This window comes from Bombina bombina, chromosome 9 (assembly GCF_027579735.1).
Source record: "Bombina bombina isolate aBomBom1 chromosome 9, aBomBom1.pri, whole genome shotgun sequence".
NCBI lineage: Eukaryota > Metazoa > Chordata > Amphibia > Anura > Bombinatoridae > Bombina > Bombina bombina.
The window spans coordinates 154,960,053-154,986,517 of NC_069507.1; the positions used below are offsets into that span (position 1 = coordinate 154,960,053).

At 35.5% G+C, this 26,465-nt stretch overlaps 1 protein-coding gene and 1 non-coding gene across 2 annotated transcripts in view; one reads left to right on the forward strand and one right to left on the reverse strand.

The window, feature by feature from the left end:
* NEURL1 (neuralized E3 ubiquitin protein ligase 1) overlaps positions 1-25,914 on the reverse strand; it is a 245,146-nt gene extending 219,232 nt beyond the window's left edge. Inside the window, exon 1 of the mRNA XM_053692440.1 lies at positions 25,777-25,914. Within this exon, the coding sequence (XP_053548415.1) occupies positions 25,777-25,810 (34 nt within the window). The 5' untranslated portion in view covers positions 25,811-25,914. The remainder of the gene's footprint in view (positions 1-25,776) is intronic.
* Positions 22,345-22,477, forward strand: LOC128640644 (U11 spliceosomal RNA). The gene has a single exon (XR_008399378.1). It is a non-coding gene; the product is annotated as a U11 spliceosomal RNA (small nuclear RNA).
* Positions 25,915-26,465: the final 551 nt, after the last annotated feature.

Below are 26,465 nucleotides of genomic sequence, written 5' to 3' on the forward strand. Positions count from 1 at the left end.
TGTTTTATATATATATATATATATATATATATATATATATATATACACACACACTCTATGGGCTAGATTTATCAATGCTGAGGCGTACAGGGGCGCGTATACTCGGCCCTGTACGCCTTAGCTCGCCTGTGGCGGGGCGAAATTACCCGCAGGTAATTAACATTGCACACGAGCCTGTGGCGGGGCGAAATTACCCGCAGGTAATTAACATTGCACACGAGCGCAATTTTGCGCTCGCGTGCAATCCCGCCCCCTGTCCGCGCACAGCCAATCACGCGCGGGCAGGCGCTGTCAATCTCCTCGGTCGGACTCGACCGAGGAGATTTCATTTCGCCACAATAGAGGTGGCAAAGATCTTAGGGAAGCAGCGGTCTGGTGACCACTGCTTGATAAATTGCGGCGAGCAAGTTCTTGTGAGAACTTGCTGCCGCAGGGGCTTGATAAATCTAGCCCTATATACACAACACTCTATATATACCAGGTTCATTTTTGTTTTATTATTTATTTTCTTTTAGTTGCGATATACTTTGGCTCACAAGTTAAAGGGACATTAAATAAAAGCTAGCTAGAATGATGCATTCAACGAAAACATTAGTCTGAGAATAAATGTAGATATATTTTTTAAAGTTTTATCATCAGAATTATTGACACTGATTGGCCGCGAATGTGCAGGGGGCGGCATTGCACAAGCATTTTTTTGTGAAATGCTTGAGCAATGTTAAATGCCGACAGCGTATGCTCTGTTGGGCATTTAGAATTGCCGGGCAGAGATGATTCTCTATAGAAATTCATGTCTGCCCGGAGGTTTAATAAATAGGCCCCTTAGTGTTTAATAAAACAACGGGAGCTGCCATGTTGTAACTTAAGTTACCTTCTCTGCCGTGGCCACTAAGAGGACAGCTATAAATATGGTCACTAGAGTATGCAACCAATGGCTGTGTGGAATATAACAGTGTTCGAGCCACTTTTATTTCTAAAAGAAACTGAAAAGTTTACAATTTCAGAATGGAATTACAGAAAAACAGTACAGAAATAAATTATGAAAGTATCATTGCAGAGTTTTTTTTATAGATACAATTTGTCATTTTATATTACCATCCAGTGTTTAATGTCCCTTTAAGTTTTGATTGAGGGCAAATACTTTGTCCAGTCACTCCTATGCAATTTTTCAATGGTGCGGTTTTGAGCTCTGCTATTCCCTATAATACAGTAATCCCTAGGGAAGGGATCCGCACAGTTTCTCTAAATATACCAATTCAATTGAGCTTAAACTGAGGTTTAAACTGTTTTTAACTTGTTCTGATTTCAGTCAATTTTTCTGAAAGTAACGTTTGTGATAATGCACAACATGAGGATAAATGTGGTTAATTTCCACACAAAAAAATTGGCAAGTATAATATTTTACAAGTTTCTATCTTGCCATCCAGTACAAACTTTAAAGGGGACACTAAGGCCCACGTGTACTATAAGGCGCGCGGGACAAGCTTCTCAACTTGAGAAGTAGTCCGCTCACCTTTGCGGTATATAGGCAGCAGATTTATATTGTCTGCTGCCCGTATGTATCATTACACGCTCAAGTGAGCCTGTAAAGCCTGCCCGTTCTCTCTTGCAACCAATCATATTAGACAAAGGCCTGTCAATCACCTTGAGCGAGCAAGTGCTGGGGGTGATTATTCTACGCCACCACAGAGGTGTGAACCTGCCCCACAAGGGCTGCGGAGCAGTTTACGCTACTTTGCACATGGAGCCCCTTAAAGGGACAGTCTAGGTCAAAATTAAACTTTCATGATTCAGATTGGGTATGCAATTTTCAATTTACTTTTACTATCAAATTTGCTTTGTTCCCTTGGTGGTATTTTTGAAAAGACAACATTGTTCTCCCTCCTGTGGAGTTATTTAGGAGTCAAATAACATATATGAATATAACTGTGTTGGGTTATGCAAAACTGGGGAATGGGCAATAAAGGGATTATCTGTCTTTTAAAAAAATAAAAATTCTGGTGTAGACTGTCCCTTTATACCCTCTCAGTTTGTTACATTTCACCTTATTTTTAACTGTCCCTAATTGGCTCAGCAGAAGAGATCACATAAGATCCATTTTTTCTTTTTAAGCCAAGGATAATTTATTTTCAACATGGAACCCATCATAGAATGAAATTAAAACTTTACACTATTGCTTAAACATTAATACAACAAATATAAGTTTAAAACATATATTGTTCTCATGCTAATCTTGGCTTTTAATATATCATTATGTCTTGCACATTTTAGGGTTTAGTTTCTCTTTAAGTAGAAAGGTAAACTTTGGTGAATGAAGAGCCCTTTTTTTTTTTTAAAATACCATTAAAAACAGGGGCACTTTCATTCATTAAGTTTACAAAGCAGCCATTTTGTTAAAAAAAATTACCTTTTTTTTCTCCTTTCACAAGCTAGAGCAACTTCCCCCACCTAGAAATACTCTCTTCACACGTCAGCAATGACTAATCCGGCTTCCTCCAATCACAGCATGGCCTCAGGCAATGACTACCCTGGGGGGAAAGCTGTGATTGTGAGAAGCCGGATAAGTCATTGCTGGGAAGCTGCTGTAGCAGTGAAAAGAAAAAAAAACGGTAATTTTTTTTTAACAAAACGGCTGCTTTGTAAACCTTTGATGAATGAAAGTGCCCCTGTTTTTAATAGTATATTTTAAAAACGGGCTTTCATTCATCAAAGTTTACCTTCACTTTAAGGCTATCCCTAAAGGAGAATTTTGAAAGAATAAAACACAATTGCACTTCTGAGTAAGAATATTATTCCCAAGCAGACCCTCTGTTTTGAGATTTGTTCTTAGGGGAAATACTGTAGAATATTTGTGAAAAAAATATAGAGGTAATGGATAACATACATAGAAAAAAGTAACAAAAAAAAAATCAAAAAGGAAAGGGGCATACGTTTTTGTCACAGAGCACACTAAAGAATATAGTAAAATTATTGTTCATAATTGAGTATTGATAACCAGATTAGGAAAGATTCTCTCTAAGGCTATAGATTTGATTCAAGAAGCTCAAAGAGATTTGTTGTGAAAGCTTAAAGGGACAGTCAAGTCCAAAAAAACTTTCATTTTTCAAATAGGGCCATGTCATTTTAAACAACTTTCCAATTTACTTTATCAACATTTTGCTTTGTTTCTCTTGGTATTCTAGTTGAAAGCAAACCTAGGAAGGCTACATATGATAATTTTTAAGCCCTTGAAGGCCGCCTCTATTTTATTTACTTTTCACAGGCAGGGGAGCGCAAGCTCATGTAGGCCATATAGATAGCCCTTGTGATCACGCCCGTGGGTTGTGGGCAGACACTGCACTAATTGTGCTAAAATGCAAGTCAATAGATAATAACTAAAAGTCATGGTGATTAGGGGCGGTCAGAAGATGCCTTAGATACAAGTTAGTCACAGAAGGTAAAAAAGTGTATTAAAGGGACACTCAATCAAAATTAAACTTTCATTATTCAGATAGAGCATGCCATTTTAAACAACTTTCCAATTGACTTCCATTAACTAAATGTACACAGTCTTTTTATATTTACATTTTTTGAGTCACCAGCTCCTACTGAGCATGTGCAAGAAAAAAGTGTGTATGCATTTGTGAATGGCTGATGGTTGTCACATGGGTACGTGTATGCATTTGTGATTGGCTGATGGCTGTCACATGGTACAGGGGGAGTGGAAAAAAGACATAACTTTTAAAATTGTCATAAAAAAAATCTACTACTCATTTGAAGTTCAGACTAAGTGCTATTGCATTGTCCTTATTATCTTGCAATTGTTGATTATGCAAATCTACTGTGTGACCTAGTCCTTTAATATAACAGTGTTGGTTTTGCAAAACTGGGGAATGGGTAATAAAGGGATTATCTATCTTTTTAAATCAGACAAAAATTCTTGGTGTTGACTGTCCCTTCAAGACAAATTACATTGGCTTGAAAAAAAAACTGTATTTCATGGATCTGGTAGCAAAGTGTGCAATTACTTCTGTAAGGAATAGATTCAAAGTGACATTTTCTTATTTATACCTAGGTAAGCTCAGGAGCGGCTGATTGGTGGTTGCACATATATGCTTCATGTTATGCTCACCCAGTAGTGCATTGCTGCCTCTTCAACAAAGGATAACAAGAGAATGAAGCAAATTTAGGGGGGTGGACCATATTGCTGCTTTAAAAAGGGACACATATAAAAAAAAAATACATATGTCAGGGGCTTTTTTCAGGACTGTTTAAAGAAATGTTCTGTATAAGAACCAACATGTATTTTTCATATGTGTCCCTTTTAAAGCGGCAATGTGGTCACCCTAAGCAAATTAGATAATAGAAGTAATTTGGAAAGTTGTTTAAGAACTGTATTTTCTGTGTGAAAGGCATGAAAGAAAATATTTTGGCTTTCATTTCTATGTAAATATTTTTTCATGAAATGTGTTTATTTTGTGTGTTGGTATTATTTGTGTGTTGATATTTTACAATTCAACACACAATGGCTGATAAAACAATGCATACATTAAGAAAAAGGCCTTTAATGTCCCTTTACAAATCCTGACTAAAGTCTGTTCCCTGTCTGCAGGTACTGTTTTGCTAATTATATTTTTTCTATTTTTAAAGATATTAAATTATTATAGCAAGTGGATGCGTGCCTGAGTGTAGTATATTAAGGAGAGGAACCAGCCGATAACTTAAAATGATCCAAATTGTAGTGGAAGCCACTTTCTTTATATTATTAGAGGTAAATGATCCAGAACAGATAGTGGCTACGAATAATGCAGACACGTTCAGTGCCAAATGAGGCAATGACACTTGTGTTAGAATTACATGATGGCCTATCAATGATAAGCGATGTCAAACTCCGATCCCTCCATTGCAGGCAGATGTTAGATGATCCTATTTAGCTTGATAACTTAGTCTATGAAATGCTTAATTGCTTGAAGACATCCCATATTTCTCAATAACGTAATCGAATCCGGAGGAACATGCACAGCATGAGGAAACTCTATACTAGTTACCTACCTACAGTGCGTTTTACTCTTTCAATAAAGAACATTAAAGGGACATGAAACCCACATTTTTTCTTTCATGATTCAGAAAGAGCATGCAAATTTAACCAAAGTTTCAATTTACTTCTATAATCTAATTTGCTTAATTCTCTTGATATCCTTTGTTAAACAGCATATCTAAATATGCTCACAAGCTGTTGACTGTGGATGCACACAGATGCCTCGGGTTACTGCTATTTCTTCAACAAAGGATAACTAAAGAATAGAGCAAATTAAATAACAGAAGTATGGAATTGGAATGTTGTTTAAAATTGTATTCTCTATCTGAATTCTGAAAGAAAAATTTTGAGTTTCATATCCCTTTAATTTCTAAACATTTGAAGAGACATGGGGGGCATATATAACAATGTGCGAGCGGGCACATGATACAAAGTAGCGTATCATGTCCGGGGCACACCGCTGCATATCGATAAATGCAGACAGCATACTCTGTAGGCATTTATCATTGCACCAGCAGTTTTTGTAACTGCTGGTGCAATGCCGCCCCTGCAGATTTGCAGCAAATCAGCCGCTTGCAGGGGGTGTCAATCAACCCGATCGTAATAGCTCAGGAGTGTGCACGTGTCTTTAGTACTCTATGGCAGCAGTGTTTTGCAACATTATTTGTAGCTTTGTTATACAATGTTGCAAAACACTGCTGCCATAAAGTACTAAATAGACATACACAGTCCTGAGCTCTTATGAGCCTACCTCATTTTACTCTTCAATAAAAGATACCATATGAACGAAGCAATGTGATAACAGAAGTAAATTGGAAAGTTGTTCAAAATTGCATGCTGTATCTGAATCATGAAAATTTTATTTTGAATTTACTGTCCCTTTAGCACAGCAGAATAGCATAATCAACAGATGCATAATAAAAAGACAATGCAAAAGCATCTAGCATTCAGTATTTCAAATGAGTAGTACATTTTGTTTCTAACAAATATCAAAGTAAGTTCCATTTCCTTCCCACTGCATCATGTGACAGCCATCAGCCAATCACAAAATGCATATACGTTTATACTGTAAAATCTTTGCACATGCTCAATAGGAGCTGGTGTCTCAGAAGTGTGCATACAAAAAGATTGTTGCACATTTAGATAATGAAAGTGAATTGGAAAGTTGTTTAAAATTGTGTGCTCTATCTGAATCATGAAAGTTTAATTTTGACCTTTAAAGGGACAGTCAACTTAAAAAAATGTTATTGTTTAAAAAGTTAGATAATCCCTTTATTACCAATTCCCCAGTTTTGCACAGAAAACATGGTTATATTAATACAATTTTTACCTTTGTGATTACCTTGTATCTAAGCCCCTTCTGACAGCCCCCTGATCACATTTTTTTATTTATCTATTGACTTGCATTTAAGCCAATTAGTGCTGTGTTGTGCACAATCCATGGGTGTGAGCACAATGTTATCCATATGGCTCATATGAACTAGCACAACCCTGTTGTGAAACGCTAATAAAAATGCTCTTTAGTGGTTTAGAAACAGGCAGATATTTAGAAGTTTAGAGGTTATAAAATATATTAATATAACAATGTTGGTTGTGCAAAGCTTGGGATTGGGCAGTAAAGGCATTATCTTTTTAAACAATAAAAATTTTTGTGTTGACTGTCCCTTTAAGTGGTGTCTCTGTATTACTGAAAGGAAATATTTATAAATAAAAATGTGAGTAGATGATGGCCAAAGGTAGTAATCAGTTAAAATTCTGAGTAAATATTTACTGATTCTTAAATTATTTATTCAAAATGCTTATTGAGTGGTGCTGCGAGTGATTAGTGTTTTTACATTAATCACATGCATCCTAGAGGGACATGTGACCCATTGTGAAAAGGCAGACTTCCCTCTTTCAAATGTGTGGTGGCGTGTCCCTCTGTGGCATGTAGGAAACCCCCTGTACTACATGAAATAAGGAAGTTCCTCTGCCCTGGTCACTTCCTTATTTTGCATGACATCATCACATGCACTTTATAATTATGGCACTATTGCATGCAATAAAAATAACTGAAATTTGTCATAAAAAATCTATTGCTCATGAGACATGCAAACTAATTGTTTGCATTGTCTATTTATTATGCATTTACTGATTATGCTCCTTTGTTGCATTTAGTGGTCCTTTAAAGGGACATTAAACACTAAATAAATCATTGCTTGTATGATGTATTAAAAGCAAATATTAGGGTAAAGTTAATGTCTATAAAGCAGTGGGCGTCGCCATATTTTAACTTAGGTTACCTTTTCTCATGACGCCACTTAGGAATGGTTATAAATGGCTTACTAAAGTGTGCAACCAATGAGTGTGTGTAATATATAGCTGTGTTTGCACTTCCAACATGAATTGGAAAGCCCACAATATTCAGAATTAGATTACAGGAAAGAAGAACAAAATAAATAATGAAAGTATTTTGCAAAGTTGTTTTACTACATGTAATTAAACAATTTATATTAATATATTCAAGGGTTTAATATCCCTTTATGTATGTAATTATCTCAGTATTATTTCCTCTTCCTACGGACAATGCTACAGGCGGACTATTTTCTAACCAGTTAGCAAAGAATATGAAGTAATTTTGCAATGAATTGAGGCAAAAATTAATCTCCATTTATTTACATGACCTAAAATCTGTAAATATAACCCCTGAATGACCAGAGATGTACCCTGCTGGTCTTTGAATGGGTATTGAATTTTTTTAAAGCATGGTCTCGCTGCCAGCGGCGAGACCGCACTTTTCCAAGATGCCTGCAGCCAAAAGGGAGGTCATAATAGTGCAGTCCTGCTGTTTGCGGCGAGGCCCGCACTACTATGACCTGAAAAACTCTTAACGACCAGCGACGTACAATGTAGGTCACGGTCATTAAGGGGTTAAGGATCCATTTTTTTTGTATTTACTAGAAAATTGGTTGAAATACTGGACCATCCGGTTCAATACCAGACGCTATAGACAACTTCTATTCCTATGTCCCTTATAGTCTTTCTATCCATCTCATTGCTTAGGTAAATGAGAGAATGCCTGTATTACTGCATTCTTTTGCTTATAATGGAACCAGTATCTTTTTTTTGTTATATCCACTCCACATTTGTTTTGCTTTCAGAACACTTTCCATAATTCTTTGCATTGACTGTTCTTCTCTACCCTCTAATCCTAAATGCTAAAAAAATAAAATCAAAATTAAACTTTAATGAATCAGACTGTCAGGGTTTTTTCCCTGTTGTGTTTGCCATGTGCTGCTGGCAGCCATTGTACTCACCTCTCTTCCTGACTATGGTGCATTGTGGGGGATGCTGCTCATTTCCTACACTTCCTTTTATGGCCAGACTGGTTTGCATCATCCATGTGAGACAGGATGCAGTCTCAGAATTGTGATGTCATCACTTATTATTTAAAGGGCCTCTGTTCAGTATGCTTTGCCTGATCCCTGGCTTGTTCCTGACTCTGCTGTTTTCCTTGTTCCTGATTCTGGCTCGTCTGACTATTCGCTTTGGCTCCTGACTCGGCTCGTCTGACTACCAGCTTTGGTTTTGACTCCTGGCTTATTTGACTTGTGGACTTTTTATTATTTTTTGCTATTTATAAAGGTGTGATTATTTTTGCACTTCTCGTCTCAGTCTGATTCCTGGCACCCTGACACAGACAGAGCATGGGATTTTGTGCAACTTTATAATTTACCTTTGCTATCAAATTTGCGTCATTTACTTTGTATCCTTTGTTGAAAAGTACGCCTAGGTAGGCTCAGAAGCAGCAATGATTTCAGTGACTCATAATTGTCATTTAACTATAATATAACTGTGCAAATCTTTCTTATTTAAATCCCTATTCTTGCCCTTTCTTATTCTCTTTATACCCTTTATCTGCTGGTTTAGTAACATAGTCATCTGCTTTTAACCTCTTCTTAGCTACACCATTAGAGGGACATGAAAATCAAAAATTAAACATTAATGGTTCAGATACAGCAATAACATTTAAAGAAAAATCCAATGTACCTACATTTTCAAATTTCCTTTGTTCTTTTGGTATCCTTTGCTAAAGAGCAAATAATTCACAGCTTATATACTTGTATGAGTCTGTGATTGGCTGATGCCTGTAAAATGATACAGGGGACAAAGAAATGAAAGGAAACTTTTAAATGTGTCAGAAAAAAAATCTACTGCTATTTTGGGTAATTGCATTGTCTCTTTATTATGCCTTTGTTCATTATGCAATAAATAGTCCTTTAATTTTCCCTGTTTCAAAGGTGTAAAAATAGTTTTTCTGGCTTCTTAGATGGTTGGCATTTGCCACGTTAACTATTGAGGGGTATGCAGCACCCCAAAGACGTCAGTTGCATGTATTCCTAAATGACAATCCAAACTTGAGTTTTTACCAACAGAACATCTGCTCTCTTAACCAGGGGCATATTATGGCCTAGGCCAATAAGATCTGTGCCTAGGGCGGCACATTTTGGGAGTGGCAGGTGACTTAACTAGCACGATCCTAGGTATAATTACTGGCCCGGATTGAGTAACCAAAGGGGAAAACCGTGGGACAGGGCTGTTTTGAGGCACGGAACTCACATCAAGAAGTGCCCCTTTATTGGTGGCCAGGCCATCCCTAACCCTATATAAACCTCTGACTACCTCTGCTCCCTCTGTGACTACCTCCACTCCCTCCCTCAAGGTAGGACCTGCAGCAGCTGGTACCAGCGGAGCATTTGTGTGGAGGCTGGATCCATATTCCTCTGCAGACAGCTCTTAATCTGACTGCCTCCACTACCTCACTCAAAGTAGAACCTACAGCTGCAGCTCCTACCCGGGGCTGGCACCAGAGGAGCACTTGTGTGGAGTCTCTAGAGCTGTGTCTCCCAAACGCGGTCCTCACGTATCCCCAACAGGCCTGGTTTTCATTATAGCTGAACCAGTGCACAGGTGAAGTAATCCGCTGATCAGTAACCATGGTTACCAACCTGCTGTCACACATCAGCTGATTATTTCACCTGTGCACTAGTTCAGCTATAATGAAAACCAGGAATGTTGGGGGTATGTGAGGACCGCGTTTAGGAAACACTGCTCTAGAGCAAGCTGCACACTGCAGCTGCTGGCTATGCGTATCCCTCTGCTGTCATGTGACACTATCCACCACAGACCTCACTCACAGAACAAACTGTTTGTAGGAGCAGTTCAGCCTACTAAGGTACCTGTCTTCCAGGTTATTATATATATGTGTAGTAATTTCTGTGATATTGCAGGCTTCTCTTTTGAGAGATAAGTTTGCTTAATGTATCTGAGATTCATGGAATATGATGTGATTTAATTTAGCAAGCTGAAATCATTGTTTACAAAGTTTGCTATCAATATTATATATTGATATCAAATGCAACTTTTATTTAATAAATAATTTATATTATTGATCAATCCAACAAAATACTACTGATTTACTGTGCGTTTGAACACAGATGCTAAATGATTTTGCTTAAGATGCTCCAAAATTTGTAATTTAATCAATAATGCAAATTTGTAATTTAAACAATAATGCAAATTTGTAATTTAAACAAAAAGTGCCGTAGAATTATGTTTATGTCTTTGTTTGTTTGTTGTGTGATGCAGTTTTTAACATAATACAAGGTAAAATACTTCTTGTGTTTTATTTCAATCATTATTTAGGACAGGGCTGTACACATTCAACCCACCTAAGTGTATGCAAGTGTTTTGCAAGCCCTGGCAAATATTTATTTTGGAAATGCCATGGAAACAAAATAAATTACATTACACCCTGGTCCCTGACCAAAAAATATTATGGTCAAAAAAGGAATTTTAATGACCCTAGGCAGCACAAAATCTAAATACGCCACTGCTCTTAACAAATGCAGTATCTGAATGCTGGTGCACTATATATGTACATGGACAGTAAAGCTGTCACTGAAACAGCTTTTAGTAGAATCATTTTGCTAAAACATTTATTTTGTAACAATACTTATTTTAAAAACTAAAATGCATTCATGTATGTTCCAATGTTGAGATATATGTGCCTTTTAAAGAACATTAAACACCTCTTACTCTTGTATAAAAAAAAAGATTCCCCCCCCATACATAAATCAGCTATTTCATTTGCAGCATTTGTGGGTTACAGAATTGGCTTTTTGGCCTCTTTAGGGAACGTAGGAAAATAACAATTTTTACACAAAAAGCAAGAGGTGTTTAAAGGGAGATGAAACACAAAATATTTATTTCATGATTCAGACAGAGCATACAGTTTTAAACAATTTTCCAATTTACTTTTAGTATCAATTTTGCTTCATTCCTTAGTATCCTTTGTTGAACAAGCACAAATGCACTACTGGGAGCCAACTGAACAAATGGGTAAGCATTGATAAGAGGTATATAAGTGCAGTCACCAATCAGCAGCTAGTTCTCAGCTCCTGAGCCTACCTAGGTAGGATTTTTAACTTAGGATACCATGAGAATAAAACAAATGAGATAAAAGTATAAAAACGTATATTGGAAACTTGTTTAAAATGGTATGCTCTGTATCTCATTGTTATTCAACAGTTTGTTTAAAATATTATATAGATACTGTTATTATTTTTGTGACAATTTATTATACTACTGTATCTCATTTAAGATCAATAAAATAATTGAAAATTTAAAAAAATGTATGCTCTGCCTGATCTTGAGATATATATATATATATATTAGTTTTAATGACCTTTTAATCTAGGGGATTTCCATCTCTGTGCTGGAGTAGCCAATATTGTATCTGTACTATATCTAGCGCTTAAAAGGCAGTAACAACTAACTTTAGCTAGAAATCCTGCTTAGATAACAATAAGAAGTCTCTTTTTATTTGTGCTTTGAAGATGTGTTCTTTTGAGCTTCAAAGCACAGAGCGTTTGCCCCTTGAACTGTTCACATTGGTCCTTATACCCAAATCTCTAGCTCAGGTCTGTAACCTTTCAGCTCATTTATTCTCCACATTCCTCTCTCAGATGAATGCTCACCTCATCAGAACACATCTCCAAAAAGCTTCTAAAAAGTTGCTAATATAATATTCAGTGCACATTGTCCTTAACCTCAACTTTTAACTCAGTGACCATAATAGTGAGTTACAAAGGCAAACAATGTTTCATAAGCTGATTTTGCTTTCAATGGGTTTATAGGGTTATTAATATTTTATACATAAATGGCATAGCATTATTTATTTATTTATAAAATATTTTACCAGGAAGGATACATTGAGATTTCTCTCATTTTCAAGTATGTCCTGGGTCCACAAAACATTGCATTGATACAATAGGGTACAATAAAATACAAAAACAATATTAATACATAATATATGCTAAATTTAACATAGAACTGGAAGGAAATATATAATCAACCATGACAGGTGAATTCTGTTTTGAGATATGCAGAGAGGGATCTCTTAATGGATTTTAGACTTGGGGAAGGTTTAAAAGTGTGCGGGGGGTCGTTCCATAATTGTGGTGCTCTGTAGATTATCTATCTATCTATCTATCTATCTATCTGTCTGTCTGTCTGTCTGTCTATCTCTATGTCTGCCTTTATCTATCTATTTACCTGTCTGTCTATCTATCCCAATGTCTGCCTGTATCTATCTATCTATCTATCTATCTATCTATCTATCTATCTATCTGTCTATCTCTATCTGCATCTATCTATCTATCTATCTATCTATCTATCTGTCTATCTCTATGTCTGCATCTATCTATCTATCTATCTATCTATCTATCTCTCTATCTATCTATCTCTATGTCTGCCTCTATCTATCTGTCTGTCTTTCTGTATCTATTTATCTATCTATCTGTCTGTATTTCTCTATGTCTGTCTATATCTATCTATATATCTATCTGTCTGTCTGTCTCTATGTCTGCCCCTATCTATCTATCTATCTATCTATCTATCTATCTATCTATCTGTCTGTCTCTGTCTGTCTGTCTGTCTGTATCAATCTATCTGTCTGTATCTACAATATGTGTCTGTCTTGTATCTATCTAGTCTACACCAAAAACAATTGTCTATAAAACACAAATCAAGATAAGCATCAATCCCCAACATTAGGAACAAAAAATATTTTGTTTATTTAATGTATTTCAGCTATTAAAAAGGAAAATCAAATGCATTTTTTAAATGTTGTATCTAAAAGGCTAAGTATATAAAATAAACACACAGATATATTTGCATACATACAAATTAAATTTTTGTTTCAGTATTTGGTAAGCCATTATCCATCTTAAAAGTAGACTTGTGCACGGCCGAAAAATTTGTTTCGGTTCGGATCGATTCAGATGTTTTTGAATTTCGGTTCAGATCGATTCAAATTCGGAAAAATTTGAATTAATTAATTTCGGATTTTCATTCGGATTCGAATAAATTCGGCTGGATTCGGTTCGGTTCGATTCGGAAATTCGGAATTTCGGTATGTGTTAGGTGGGATGTGCTGTGTATTAGACTAGTATTATGTACTGTATATTAGATGTAACCCATAGCAGAGTGATATAACCTAATATACTGTACAATACTAGTGTAATCCATGGCCATCCGAATGCAACGAATAAATCTGAACTAATTTGGATTTATTCGGTAGATTCGGTACTACCGTAATTCGGAAATTCGAATCGATACGAATCTCCGAATTTAACAAATTCGGCCGAATTTCAATTCGGAACAAATCGAAACGCACATGTCTACTAAAAAGCCAAAGGAATGTGTGTTTATTGGACACCATACAATCGTTATTTTGATTAGTTACTAATATTTTCAATTTCACTTTTATTATTCTTTTTTATGCCAAAAATATGTTAACAGGTTTAATTGCTGGTCATTCATACTGTCCTGACCTATATAACTACCTGTTTTCAGTGATTTACTCAGATTTATTCTGGAGATGTGTGGGAGTTGATTTGATAATTTGGAGAATATTTCATATATTTGAGTGGGATTTTCAAACCAAACTGATGCAGAGACCACTCAAGGGGTGCAAAACGAAAATACTCTAATATGGAAAAGCATTTGCATATAACTAGGTGTTTAACCACTACAAAGAGATTAAACACATAGTTAAATTCAGCTACTGAACAGTAAAGCACTACTGGGAACTAGCTGAACACATCTGGTGAGCCAATGACAAGGAACAAAGCAGTTTAGCCACCAATAACCAACTAGCTCCCAGTAGTGCATTGCTTCAGCTGAGGATACGTACGTATGGTTTTCAACAAAGAACACCAAAGTAAAATTGATAATATAATGAAAGGTTAAAAGTGTCTTAAAGAGACAGAAAGTCAAAATGAAAAGTTTACAATTCAGATAGAGCATACCATTTTTATTAACTTTCCATTTAACTTCTATTATTGATTTTGCTTAGTTCCTTTAGAACCCTTTGTTAAAGAGTAATCCTAGGTGATCTCAGGAGCATGCACCGTCTCCTTACCCATCTGGCCGCAGTTATTGCAACAATGTTTATAGCTATGTTATACATAGTTGCAAACTCTGCAGCAGTAGGGTGTCTGTCACATTGTATGGCAGCAGTGTTTGTAACTACGTATAAAAGTTCTATAAACATTGTTGCAAACACTGCTGCCAGATGGCTAAGGACATGTGCACACTCCTGAGCTCACCTAGAATTACTCTTTAACAATGGATACCAAGAGAACAAAGCAAAATTGATGATAGAAGTAAATTGGAAAGTTGTATTAAAGTGAAAGTAAACTTTGTCTAATCGCTAATAATAATTTACAAATACATCTCAAAAAAAGGTAACTTTCATTCATCATTTGACTCAAATCTTGATATAACTATCTTTTTTTCACAATACCTTTTTGAAAACTCTCTCGCTGATCCTCCGCCCGCATTCAAAAAAATATTTTTCTTTTTCAGTGAAGAATACAGCTATATCGAACTGATTGGTCCCCAGTGGCGTCCCAAACAGTTCAATATACGCCCAGGCTGTAAATACGCATCGCGGCTATCTCTGAATTACGTCTGTCTTTAGAAGCGCATTCATGATACGCAGTCTAATGAAAACAAAATCCCATACAATTGATAGTATTTATCAAAGCGGAGAGCGTGGTATTGCACATGCGCATAAAATCTCTTGTCGAGAGCGAGCGTGTAACCATACGTATACGGCGGGTGAGACCACTAGTAAGAATTATAATACACAAGCCAGAAGAAAGCAAGGGGGCGGAGGAAATCGTTAAAAATTATTTAAAAAAACTTAGCGACTACATTCGTTTATAGTAGATTTAAGCATTGGCTTATTGATATATCGTTAAATTTACTTTCACTTTAAATGTTGTGCTCTATCCAATCCATTCAAGTTTAATTTTGACCTTACTGTCCCTTTAAAATTACATGTGCTATCTGAATCAGGAAAGTTTAATTTTGACTTTCTTAATCCTTTAAAGACACGCTGTAGACAAAAATGATAAACATATTATTGCACAGGTTCATTTTTGTGGGTAAAAATGGCTAAAATTAAGTTGAAACTAATAGAACATGGATGTTGCATACTGCAGTATTTATCCTGATATCTTATAACCCTCTAGGTGGTCTTCTGCACAGGAACATTTATTTTTCAGTAATGACAACTGTTATATTGTTTTAAAATATCTTCTTTTATATGAAACAAAGACAGCATGTGCATAATGTCCCTTTAAGCACCAGCATACACAAACTTACACACTAAAGTTTTACAGGTAACTAAATTAATTAAAGGGATAATAAAGTATTGTTTTATGTATACATAATATATATCAGCAATAAAGCAGTAGATTTCAAAAGATCAGCAAAATAAATGTTCTAAAGCTGTCATTTTGTTGTTTGTGTTTTGCAATTTAGGAATAAACCCCTTGAAAATACTTTTGCCTATTGTTTATCTTAATCCCATTTCATTTGGCCAAATAAAAAAGTATGCAGAATCCACTCTAGCCAAAATAATTGTCTGTGGTCTATTGCAGACAAATAAAATAATTAAATTATATTACATTTTTTAACTATGAATAATTAAACATTTAACAGAGAATGAAAACATTGATGTTTCAATTATCAACAAATCCAATTTTATTCTAAGGTTTTTAATGGAGAAAATAAATACCTTAATGAATGGTGTACAGTACCAATAAATGCTTCATAATCTATTAATTTCCTCTCCAGCATAAAAGAGGTTAACTGCATATCACTACTTACTCCATATTACCTTAAAGGGACATGAAGCCCAAAAACTTTCTTTCATGATTCAGATAGAGCATAAAATGTTAAACAACTTTCCAGTTTACTTCTATAATCAAATGTGCTTCATTCCTTGGTATCCTTTGTTGAAGAAGCAGCAATGCACTATGGGAGCTAGCTAAACACACAAGGTAAGCCAATGACAAGAGACATTTAAGTGCATTGCTGCTCCTGAGCTTACCTCTGTATGTTTTTCAACAAAGAATACAAAAAGAACAAAGCAAATTAGATAACAGAAGTAAATTGGAAAGCTATTTTAAATTGTATGCTCTCTATCTGAATCATGAAAGAAAAATTGTGTGTTTCATGTCCCTTTAATAAACTCTCACAGGATTCAGAGGACTGGAATATAAAGCTGCATGTTTGCTGTGGTTACTGTGACAGTGTAAGTAGCTATTGTTCTGGCTACTTTACATACTGAAATATTAAACAGTACTTGCCATGCTTTTATTTTAGCACACAGGCTGAATTGTAAAATGCCCTATGTTTAGTGCATAAAACATTCATCTTCTTTCAATACCAAGGGACAGATTAACACAAGTCTATTACAGGTTTATATCTCTGAAACAATAGTTTTGCATTTGCTGTCTTTGGTTTTTGAGAAATATTATACCCAACTGTAGCATATAGTTTAATATTGGAATCTCTATGAATGTTAATGTGCGATTGGGCATCAATCAGGCATTAATCTGTGGGGGGGGGTTTTGCAATAAAAAAAAACTATCGGTAATATAGTTGCACCAACTAAACTTCCAAAAACAGAAAGGATAGAATCATCCTGGTTAACTGTACATGGCATGTTTCGATGCCATAATAGATCGTGTGTGGCATGCGCAAAAGTGGATACGGAAGATCACTTTAGATTCACTGTGACGGGACAAGTTTTTAAAAAATTCTCTTGCCTAAATTGTAGATCTACATACGTAATTTATCTAATAACCTGTACCATCTGTGAAAAACAGTATGTAGGTTTAGCGACAAGAGAAATAAGGTCCGGAATCAGGGAGCATCTTTCTACCATTAAAAAAGGAACAGCTAGCACCCCATTGGTGCAACACTTTGCGCAAAGACACAATAAAAGCTCAGATTCTCTGAACTGGACGTGTATTGAAAAAATTACTACTCCAGAAAGAGGGGGTGATCGTGAAGCTCTCCTGGGTAAGAGAGAGGTTTTCTGGATTTTTAAATTGAAAACCAGATACCCAGGAGGGCTTAATTCAGATTACGATCTGATAAATTTTTGGCAGTAAATCAGTTGACAACTGCCTAATAGGGATGGTACTTATGGACATTTAGAAAACACATATAAAATATTTAAGTACAACACTGAATTTGGTGTTCAACTTTTGTCTAATTAGTTAACCAGTGCTGAAAAGTCCCACTCACATATAGGGCATCATACAGTTAACACTTCCAACTTTTATAGGTTTCCCTACAGGGGTTACCTATTGACATTTATAAAATATTTAAGTTCAACACTAAATTCAGTGTTCAACTATTGTCTAATTTGTAAACCCAGTGCTGAAAAGTCCTATCTATACATAGGGCACCATATATTTAACAAACCCTACCCATTATGGGTTTCCCTGCAGGGGTCATTTCCCTTAAATTATTTTTCCTTTTTTCCATTTATTACTACCCTCCAATCTTATACATTCTCTGCAATTATACACATTACCTTTGAATTTAATTCCAAAATTGACCCTCTCATAAATCAGACTAGAGCTCAATAGCTCACTTTTTACTCAAATAAAGTGGAGATTAATCTCCAAGTAAGTATTTGGTACACAAATGTGGATTGAAAATGGTGCTTAGGATATTATTGCTACTATGCAGGGTGTGGTGGCACCCATTCATGCCCAGGCATTGGCAAGTCTCCCCCTTATAATATAATAAATATAATATAATTGTAACCAAAAGCATTTCAGCTATTTTTGCATGGAGCAATAGATTCAAGTGACTAATTACGTTTTTGTACTAATACATTGTTATTTGTTATTATATAGTTCTGATTACAAAAGATTTATGTTTTATGTTTGATGTTTTCATTCATGAAAATAGGGATTAGTGCAGGCAAGTTTTGTACATTGTGATATAGTCAACAGGAATTGTGGTAACAATTAAACAATTATCCAAAGACCAATCAGAAGCAGCACTTTTCTTTTAAAAAGTTGAGACCCAGGATTAGAAACCAGCAAGCTACGACTACGGCAACAGCCGAAACGCGTCAGCTAGCGCTTCTAATGCTGACTTTACTACCACTGTTAATGGCCTGTGTGACAGGCATGTGATTTTAACTTGTGAAAATAAAGACAAAGAATTTTACGTTTTGTCTCCTGGCTGGTGCTCCTTTTTACCATTTTGAAGCTACATTTTTTTGCAATACACACACTGCAAACACACATACATTTTTACATTTAAAAAAATCTATGAAGTTCAAAGAAGCAAAAGCTTACGTTAACATAAGAGTTCATGTTCCCAATCAAGAGTTTAAAGGGATATGAAACCTAAATGTTTTCTTTCATGATTCAGATAGAGCATGCTATTTTAATCAACTTTCTAATTTACTCCTAATATCAATCTTTCTTCATTCTCTAAATGTAGCCACCAATCAGCAAGCGCTACCCAGGGTTCTGAACCAAAAATGGGCCGGCTCCTAAGCTTACATTCCTACTTTTTAAAATAAAGATAGCAAGAGAACGAAGAAAAATTGATAATAGGGGGTAGATCCTCTGAGGTGGCGGACTGCAATCATACCGATCAGATATGATCAGGATGATTGACACCCCCTACTAGTGGCCGATTGACCGTGAATGTGAAGGGGGCGACATTGCACAAGTATTTCACCAGAAATGCTTGTGCAATGTTAAAATGCCGACAGCGTATGCTGTCGGCATTTAGCGATGTCGGGCAGACATGATCCGCTACAGTGGATCATGTCCGTCCGACATTTAATAAATCTACCCCTAAGACTTAAATTAGAAAGTTGCTTAAAATTGCCAACTCTATCTCAGTGGCCAGCAACCTTGACACCCTAGATGTTTCGAAACTACATTTCCCATGATACTCAGCGAGCCTAAAGTGTGTCTGAGCATCATGGGTAATGTATTTCCAAAACATCTGGGGTGCCAAGGTTGCTGACCCCATCTGAATCATGAAAGAAAAAATTTGGGTTTCATATCCCTTTAAAGAGCAAGAAAAGTTTGAAATTAAATCCACCACTCCACAGAATGTAATATCATATTACATTTTTTTTTAATTCATTAGTTATATTTTGGAATTTCTATGTTTTTGATTGTATGTATTTGATTTGGACATTAATGTACATTTTTGTCATTTACAGATATGTAGGGAAGTTGTGTATTGGGAAGCTTTTTTTTTTTTAATACTTCAGGGGGGAGTACAGCCAATCATATGCTATTCTGCCTGTCCCATAGACTGCTACTCTCCCTTTAAAGGGACAGTTTACTCAAATATTTTCTCCCCTTTAATTTGTTCCCAATGATCCACTTTACCTGCTGGAGTGTATTAAATTGTTTACAAGTATTTCTATTTCTATATTGGCATTTGAAATAGTTTATGTAGCCTGTGGTATCCACACCCATCCTGAAAGTTTTTGGCCTCAAGGCCAAGCCGTGTTAACACAGCCAGTAGAAGAAATTGCACTCCCAGTGGGTTATAGAAGAGATAAGGTAATAAAATGTTAATTTTCCATTGTTTTCTCCAAGTATTAGTGATTGGTTTATGAACAGATATAAGATAAAGAAGCAGATATATGTACACAATGTGATAAAGTAAAGATATCTGATTACACCTACAAGCTCAACCCATTGTATTAGGTTGTGGCTTCAAAACACATAATTGTCTAATAAAATTTAGTTTTATTTTAAAGAGCGTGGTTTGTCCTTAAATACTTTCCTTAAAAGCAAATCTCATACATTTTATACTCTACAGCTGGTACAAAAAAGTAATTGGAAACACATTAAGGGAAAAACAATGTTATAGTATACTGTCCCTTTAAGCACAAGGAGGATCTTTAAAGGGACATAAAACCCAACATTTTTTTTTCATGACTCATATAGAACATGCAATTTAAAAAAAATTCCAATGTACTTCTATTATCACATTTTCTTTGTTTTCTTGTTATCCTTTGTTGAAAAGCAGGAACACAGCAGTTTTTCAACAGTGGTATACAATAGCAAGAGCAGTAGATGGCAGCACAATTTCCTGTCATTTAGTGCTTCAGACGTGAATGCTACCTATCTAGATATGTCTTCAAAGAATAACATGAGAATTAAGCAAATTTGATCATAGAGGTAAATTGGAAACTTTTTTTTAAATTGTATTCTCTCTCTGAATCATGAAAAAACAAAATGTGGGTTTCATGTCCCTTTAAGGCAGAGCCCTATGAGGCAGCAGTACAGCGTATGATTGGCTGCACTGCCAGCATGAGGTTTTCTGAAAGACAAAGGAGTCTTAAAAGAATGTAAATTATATGGTTTTGAAAATATACCGTTTAACACTAAGACAACAGTAATGTAATGCACTTAATACATTGCAGATAGTTTTTATGTTTACTGCCTTTTTTAACTCATACATTTCCAGTTGGTTATGAAGAATATAAGGTAAAAAAAAGACCACATTGTGTTTTCAAGAAGGTCCTCCCTCTCTCTATTAATACAGTGTCATGTATCTACTCCAACTTTTTAAATTTCCTTTACGCAAGGCTTTTATTTCATAACTGCATTAAGATAAATTTATTTTGTAAATAGTAATAATACAGAACATAAAAAAAAAGAAATTCCTTGTATGTGTTGTGCAAATAAATAGATGTTTTGTCAATATATAGTTCAGTATAGCTTATATTGGGAGAGCTAAATATTGCTTTCTTGAAAGCGATATTAGCATTCCACTTAGTAACACCAGCGTACGCGGGCGCATGATAATTTAGCGCTCCACTTGTAATCTAGCCCATGTAATGTACTAGTGATTTGCAATCAATGTTTTAATTATAAATCTACCCCAGCTGGAAGTAATTCGCTAAATAAATGGTAAATATATGAATTTGGAATTATAGGAGATTTTAGCAGATAATTCGCCAGATTACAAGTGGTGAGCTAAATATTGCTTTCGCGAAAAGCAATATTAGCGCACTGAGTAATACCAGTGCACGGTATTACAAGTTGACAGCAATGCGGAAGCATTGCACTCACAAGAGCGTGCTCCCTTTGTGTAGCGAAGGGGCTAAGTAGCTCAGTAGCTCAACGATGAATGTTACATATACACATATAAACACATAAATATATGTACAGTATATAAGCATATACAAATACATTAACTGAGAACATCTCACACCTGCCGCTTTTAACCTCCTAAAACTACCTAGTGTTTTTGTTTGTTTGTTTTTTTTAAATAAAAGCTACTTTTTTTTTAAATAAAAAACTATAACACCCTCTATTTTGAGGGCACTTTTAGAAAATGATCCAGAGATTTGATCTCTGGTTAATTTTCTGAGCGCTAATTGTTATCACGAGCTTGTGGTAGTAATAACCAGCCACTTGTAATGGCTGATTATTTATCGCACGCCCACAAATAGGAAAATTTGCCCGTTTGCGGGCGTGCGATAAATTAGTGCTCCACTTGTAATCTAGCCCATAAATGAATACTTATTTTGCACTGCAAATATAGGAAAATAACTTCCTGGGAACTCTTGTAGAGTATACATAGTAAAGAGATACTTATTGCTTTGTGTTTACCTATTCAAATATCTAAATGTGTTACATACAATAGTGCAATAATATAATTCTCTATGTTTAACCCCTGCAGATCAATTAAACACAGTTATCTATAAAGCAGCAATGCACTACTGGGAAGCTAGCTGAACATATCTGGTGAGCCATTAACAAGAGGCATAAGTATTTAGCCAACAATCACCAGCTAGCTCTCAGTAATGCATCCCTGCTCCTGAGCCAACCTAGGTCTGCTTTCAACCAAGGATACCAAGTGAACAAAGTAACTTTGATAAAAGAAGTACATTGAAAGTTCTCTTAAAATGTAGTGCCCTAAAGGGCTTGTGTCATGTGTGGCACATTGTGGTCTCCTTTTAAGGGGCTGTGGTGCAGAATCTACATCAAGTGATTTCAGAAGTATTATTTTAGTTAGGGGGGCTGCCTGTGATCATCACACCTGGCACAAAAAAAAAAAAAAATATGTGCTCTTTCTAAATTTAAAGTTTAATTTTCACCTTAATGTCCCATTAAAGAGACATGAAACCCAAAATGTTTATTTCATGATTTAGAAAGAGCATGCAATTTTAAACAACTTTCCAATTTGCTTCTAATACCTAAATTTCTTTATTCTCTTGGCACCCTTAGTTTAAAAGCATATCTAGATAGGCTCAGGAGGTGGCTGCACATATCTGCCTCTTGTCGTTGGATCACCCAATGTGTTTAGCTAGCTCCCAGTAGTGCATTGTTGCTCTTTCAAAAAAAGATACCAAGAGAATGAAGCAAATTGCATAAAAGAGGTAAATTGGAAAGTTGATTAAAATCACACGCTCTATTTGAATCATTAAAGAAATACTGGGTTTTATGTCCCTTTAAGCTTATTTAGTACAGTAACAATGTATCACGTGTATTTCTAGTGGAATAAAATCATTATTTACTAATCAAATTTTTCACTTAACCCTGTTAGTCACTGCATTAATGACATCACTCTCAACAAAACAGATAAATAATTGCTCATCTGCCATCTACTCTGTGTGCACTAAAAGGATATTGAGTGCTTGTTTCATTGTGTAGTTCCCAGTTTAAATTAATACCGTCACTATATTGCAGCTAACACAAAGCCCCTAGAGGAGATTTGAACATTTTAATCATTAATCTCCACACGTATACACAGAGTCCTCTTCTTCTCTGCTCTGTCTACATGAGATATGCAAGTGATGGCTGCTCTCAGCCAGAGGAGACCCCTTGTGTCACTAACTGCATACAGTATACAAATCATCCTAACTTACTGAGCAAGAGGTGAAAGAGGAATAAAGAGTGCATGACAGAGAGATGTCAGGAATGCTTAAGACTTTTGTAATTATTTGATGTGTGTAGAGAGAGAGAGGAGAGAGAGAGGGAGAGAGGAAGAGAGAGAGAGGAGAGAGAGGAAGAGAGAAAGGAAGAGAGGGAGGAGAGAGAGGAGAGAGAGAGAGAGAGAGAGAGAGAGAAAGGATGGAGAGGAGAGATAGAGAGAGAAAGGAGAGAGAAAAAAAAGGAGAAAGAGAGAGAAAGAAGAGAGAGAGAGGAAAAAAAGGAGAAAGAGAGGGAGAGGAGAGAGAGAGAGGAGAGAAACAGAGAGAGAGGAGATAAAGAGAGGAGAGAGAGAGTGAGAGAGAAGAGAGAAAAAGAAAGTCCAATAAATGAACACTCTAAAACAAGAGTGACAATTCACCAGTGTGAGGAGGGGGTGTAACTTCATAAAATATATATTTATTTTTTATAAGTCGCGAGAGCACTGGTTATTTTAGTGTGAGTGTGTGTGTGTATATGTATATATATATATATATATATATATATATATACTCACACACACACATTCTCAAATATGCAGGTTACTACTGTTAACTTTAAAAAAAAAACAACCAAAAAAACACACTTCTCAGAATAATGTGATGCTCTAATATGATCAATAGGGAAGCAGACAGCAAAGTCCACATTTTTAAATGATAAAAAGACACTTGTATACACACTATTTAATACAATACATTATCAAGGTCAATTTGGGATGTAAAAACACAAATGTTTACATTTAAAGGGACACAAAACGCATTTTTACTTTGTAGAATCTAAGATAGGTAATTAAAATGTATTACAGTTTTTTATTTTTTGTGTGAAATGGGTGTTTCTGTACTAAGGAAAAAAATTGTTTTTATGCTGCTGAGGCGTGTCACTATCTACCAATAAAGCGCTTAGTTAGCAAACAGTGAGTATTCAGGCCTATTTATTGCACTTCCTGCATTAAAATGAACAATTGTAACTTAATTGTGTATGCAGAAAAATATGTTTAACTTAACTAGTGCTACTTCATATGCATGCTATACATTTTTGAGTTTTCTGGTCATTTAAATAGCAAAGTCTGGCTACAATGTAAATCTTACATCCAGTAATGACAACTGTTAACTGCCAAGGTAGTGTACCTGAAACTACATTTACTAAATGCAAGGAGCTCAGCAGACAATTTAAAGGTCTAAAATATAACACAGACGTTATTAAATTTCTTTAGTTACATATTAACAAATTACAACATGTAATGTGTGCATTAAACTGCCCCTTTAAAGGGATAAATGTAATTTACCATAAAATGTTAATTATGTAGAGTAAAACTTTGGCATTTGTAATTTGTTTGTTTTTGTATGCTTTTCCTGCAACTTTAAGATTCTTGACCCTACTAAACACTATACATTGATTGGTCAGTGCAGAAGCTAATGTATATCTGTGCCTAACTGTCCACAGCAAAAGAGATAAGAGAAACATAATCTAGGCACATTTCAACAGGTTTGTCCTCAGACTGCAAAATGGTGCACATGTTATTAACTAAATGACAGTGTTAATGTCTTTAAAACCTTTCTATGCAGATATTTTGAAATCAAATGCAATACTTTATCACTTATATATATATGCTAAATATATAAAAATGACATGTCCCCTTTAGGTTACTTCTTAAACTAATAGATAAAAATGCAATTAAATATTTGAATTGTTACAGGCAAGCAAAGCTATACACAAAATACAAGATCATCTATTCCCACACTGGCAATAAAAGAGTTAACAAACATATAAAGCTATTTGTTATCACAATTACATAATATGCATTATGCAATCAATTTTAAACTAATATTAAACCTGTGATTAAAAATCTAATCACAATATTTATATTAAAAAAAAAACACATTTGCTAAAATATGTTCATGAACTTTTCATCTAGAATGCAATCTACACATATGCATTGTATTATATACTACATTAGAAAGTGTCCACCCCAGTTGTTTTGGACAATGCAGTATTTGGTTAATCAAGGTGTATCTCTGGTACAAGTCAGAGATAACATACATCACTAGCAAAAACTATAGGCAACCCTAAAAATCACACATTATCATAGACCATAGAACAACTTCAAAGGCTTCTGGCATCAATTAATTATTTAAAGAGCATCTTTCAGATCCATAGGGATAGAGAGGAAGCAAATCTATTATGGTACAGCACTTGAAATTCAGCCATACAAAATATTAAAACAAATTCTACTATATTTAATTAAAACTGCTATTTGAAAATTGGAACCATAGATCTTAAAAGAGCAAAGACACCGTATTCTGTATTAGTGATAGTAAATGCAGAGGCAAGTGCAGGGTTTCTGTGTCCTGACTTACCTTTGGAAGACATCCCTTATTTACAAGCAGGGAAGGCAGACTGGGCTATGCATTATTATTACAGAGACTTGATCCTTACCATACAGTGTGTTCCTGGTTATCTGTCCTCCCATAGCAGAGCTGAAGGTAAATACCCTGCCAGATCACTGCTCACTGGAGTGGGGTTTCTCCCACACAGGCAGTATCATCTTGCACATCCCCACACACACACACAGCAGCTGAGTGATTCCTAAGAATACACATGAATACGATGCCACAGAAGCTTATCTTGCTAAGCTTCAGGCACCCATTTCAGACCCTCCCTATCCATGCAGCAATGTCATGTTTATTTACATAAAGGGAGGGGATTGTTGCAGCTTTCATGTAATAGCCAACCAAACTTACGCACCTCTGCTTTATTACAGTAGCAATGCATACGTTGTATTTTTTTTATTCGGAACGTTTTGCTAACCGTTTTAGTTCCAGGGGGCTGTGCTACACTAGACACACACGGCACTACAGTATGTAAGGGGTTAATAATGTGCTTTGGGTAAAACATGCCAAAGCCTCGTGTCGCTTTGTATTTTGCACATAGAAAAGGAAGTAAACCAGGAATGCCTAGCAGTATTGGGCATAAACATCCATCAGTGTGGGGTCATTGTTAACGTATAAATCCTGAGGCAGAGGAAAACATTCACAGGGTTCTTACTGCCTGGTTAAAACATATCTGACAGAATTTAACATCATTCATCTGTCACATTATAAAGTTTAGAATGCTAAGCAATTAAC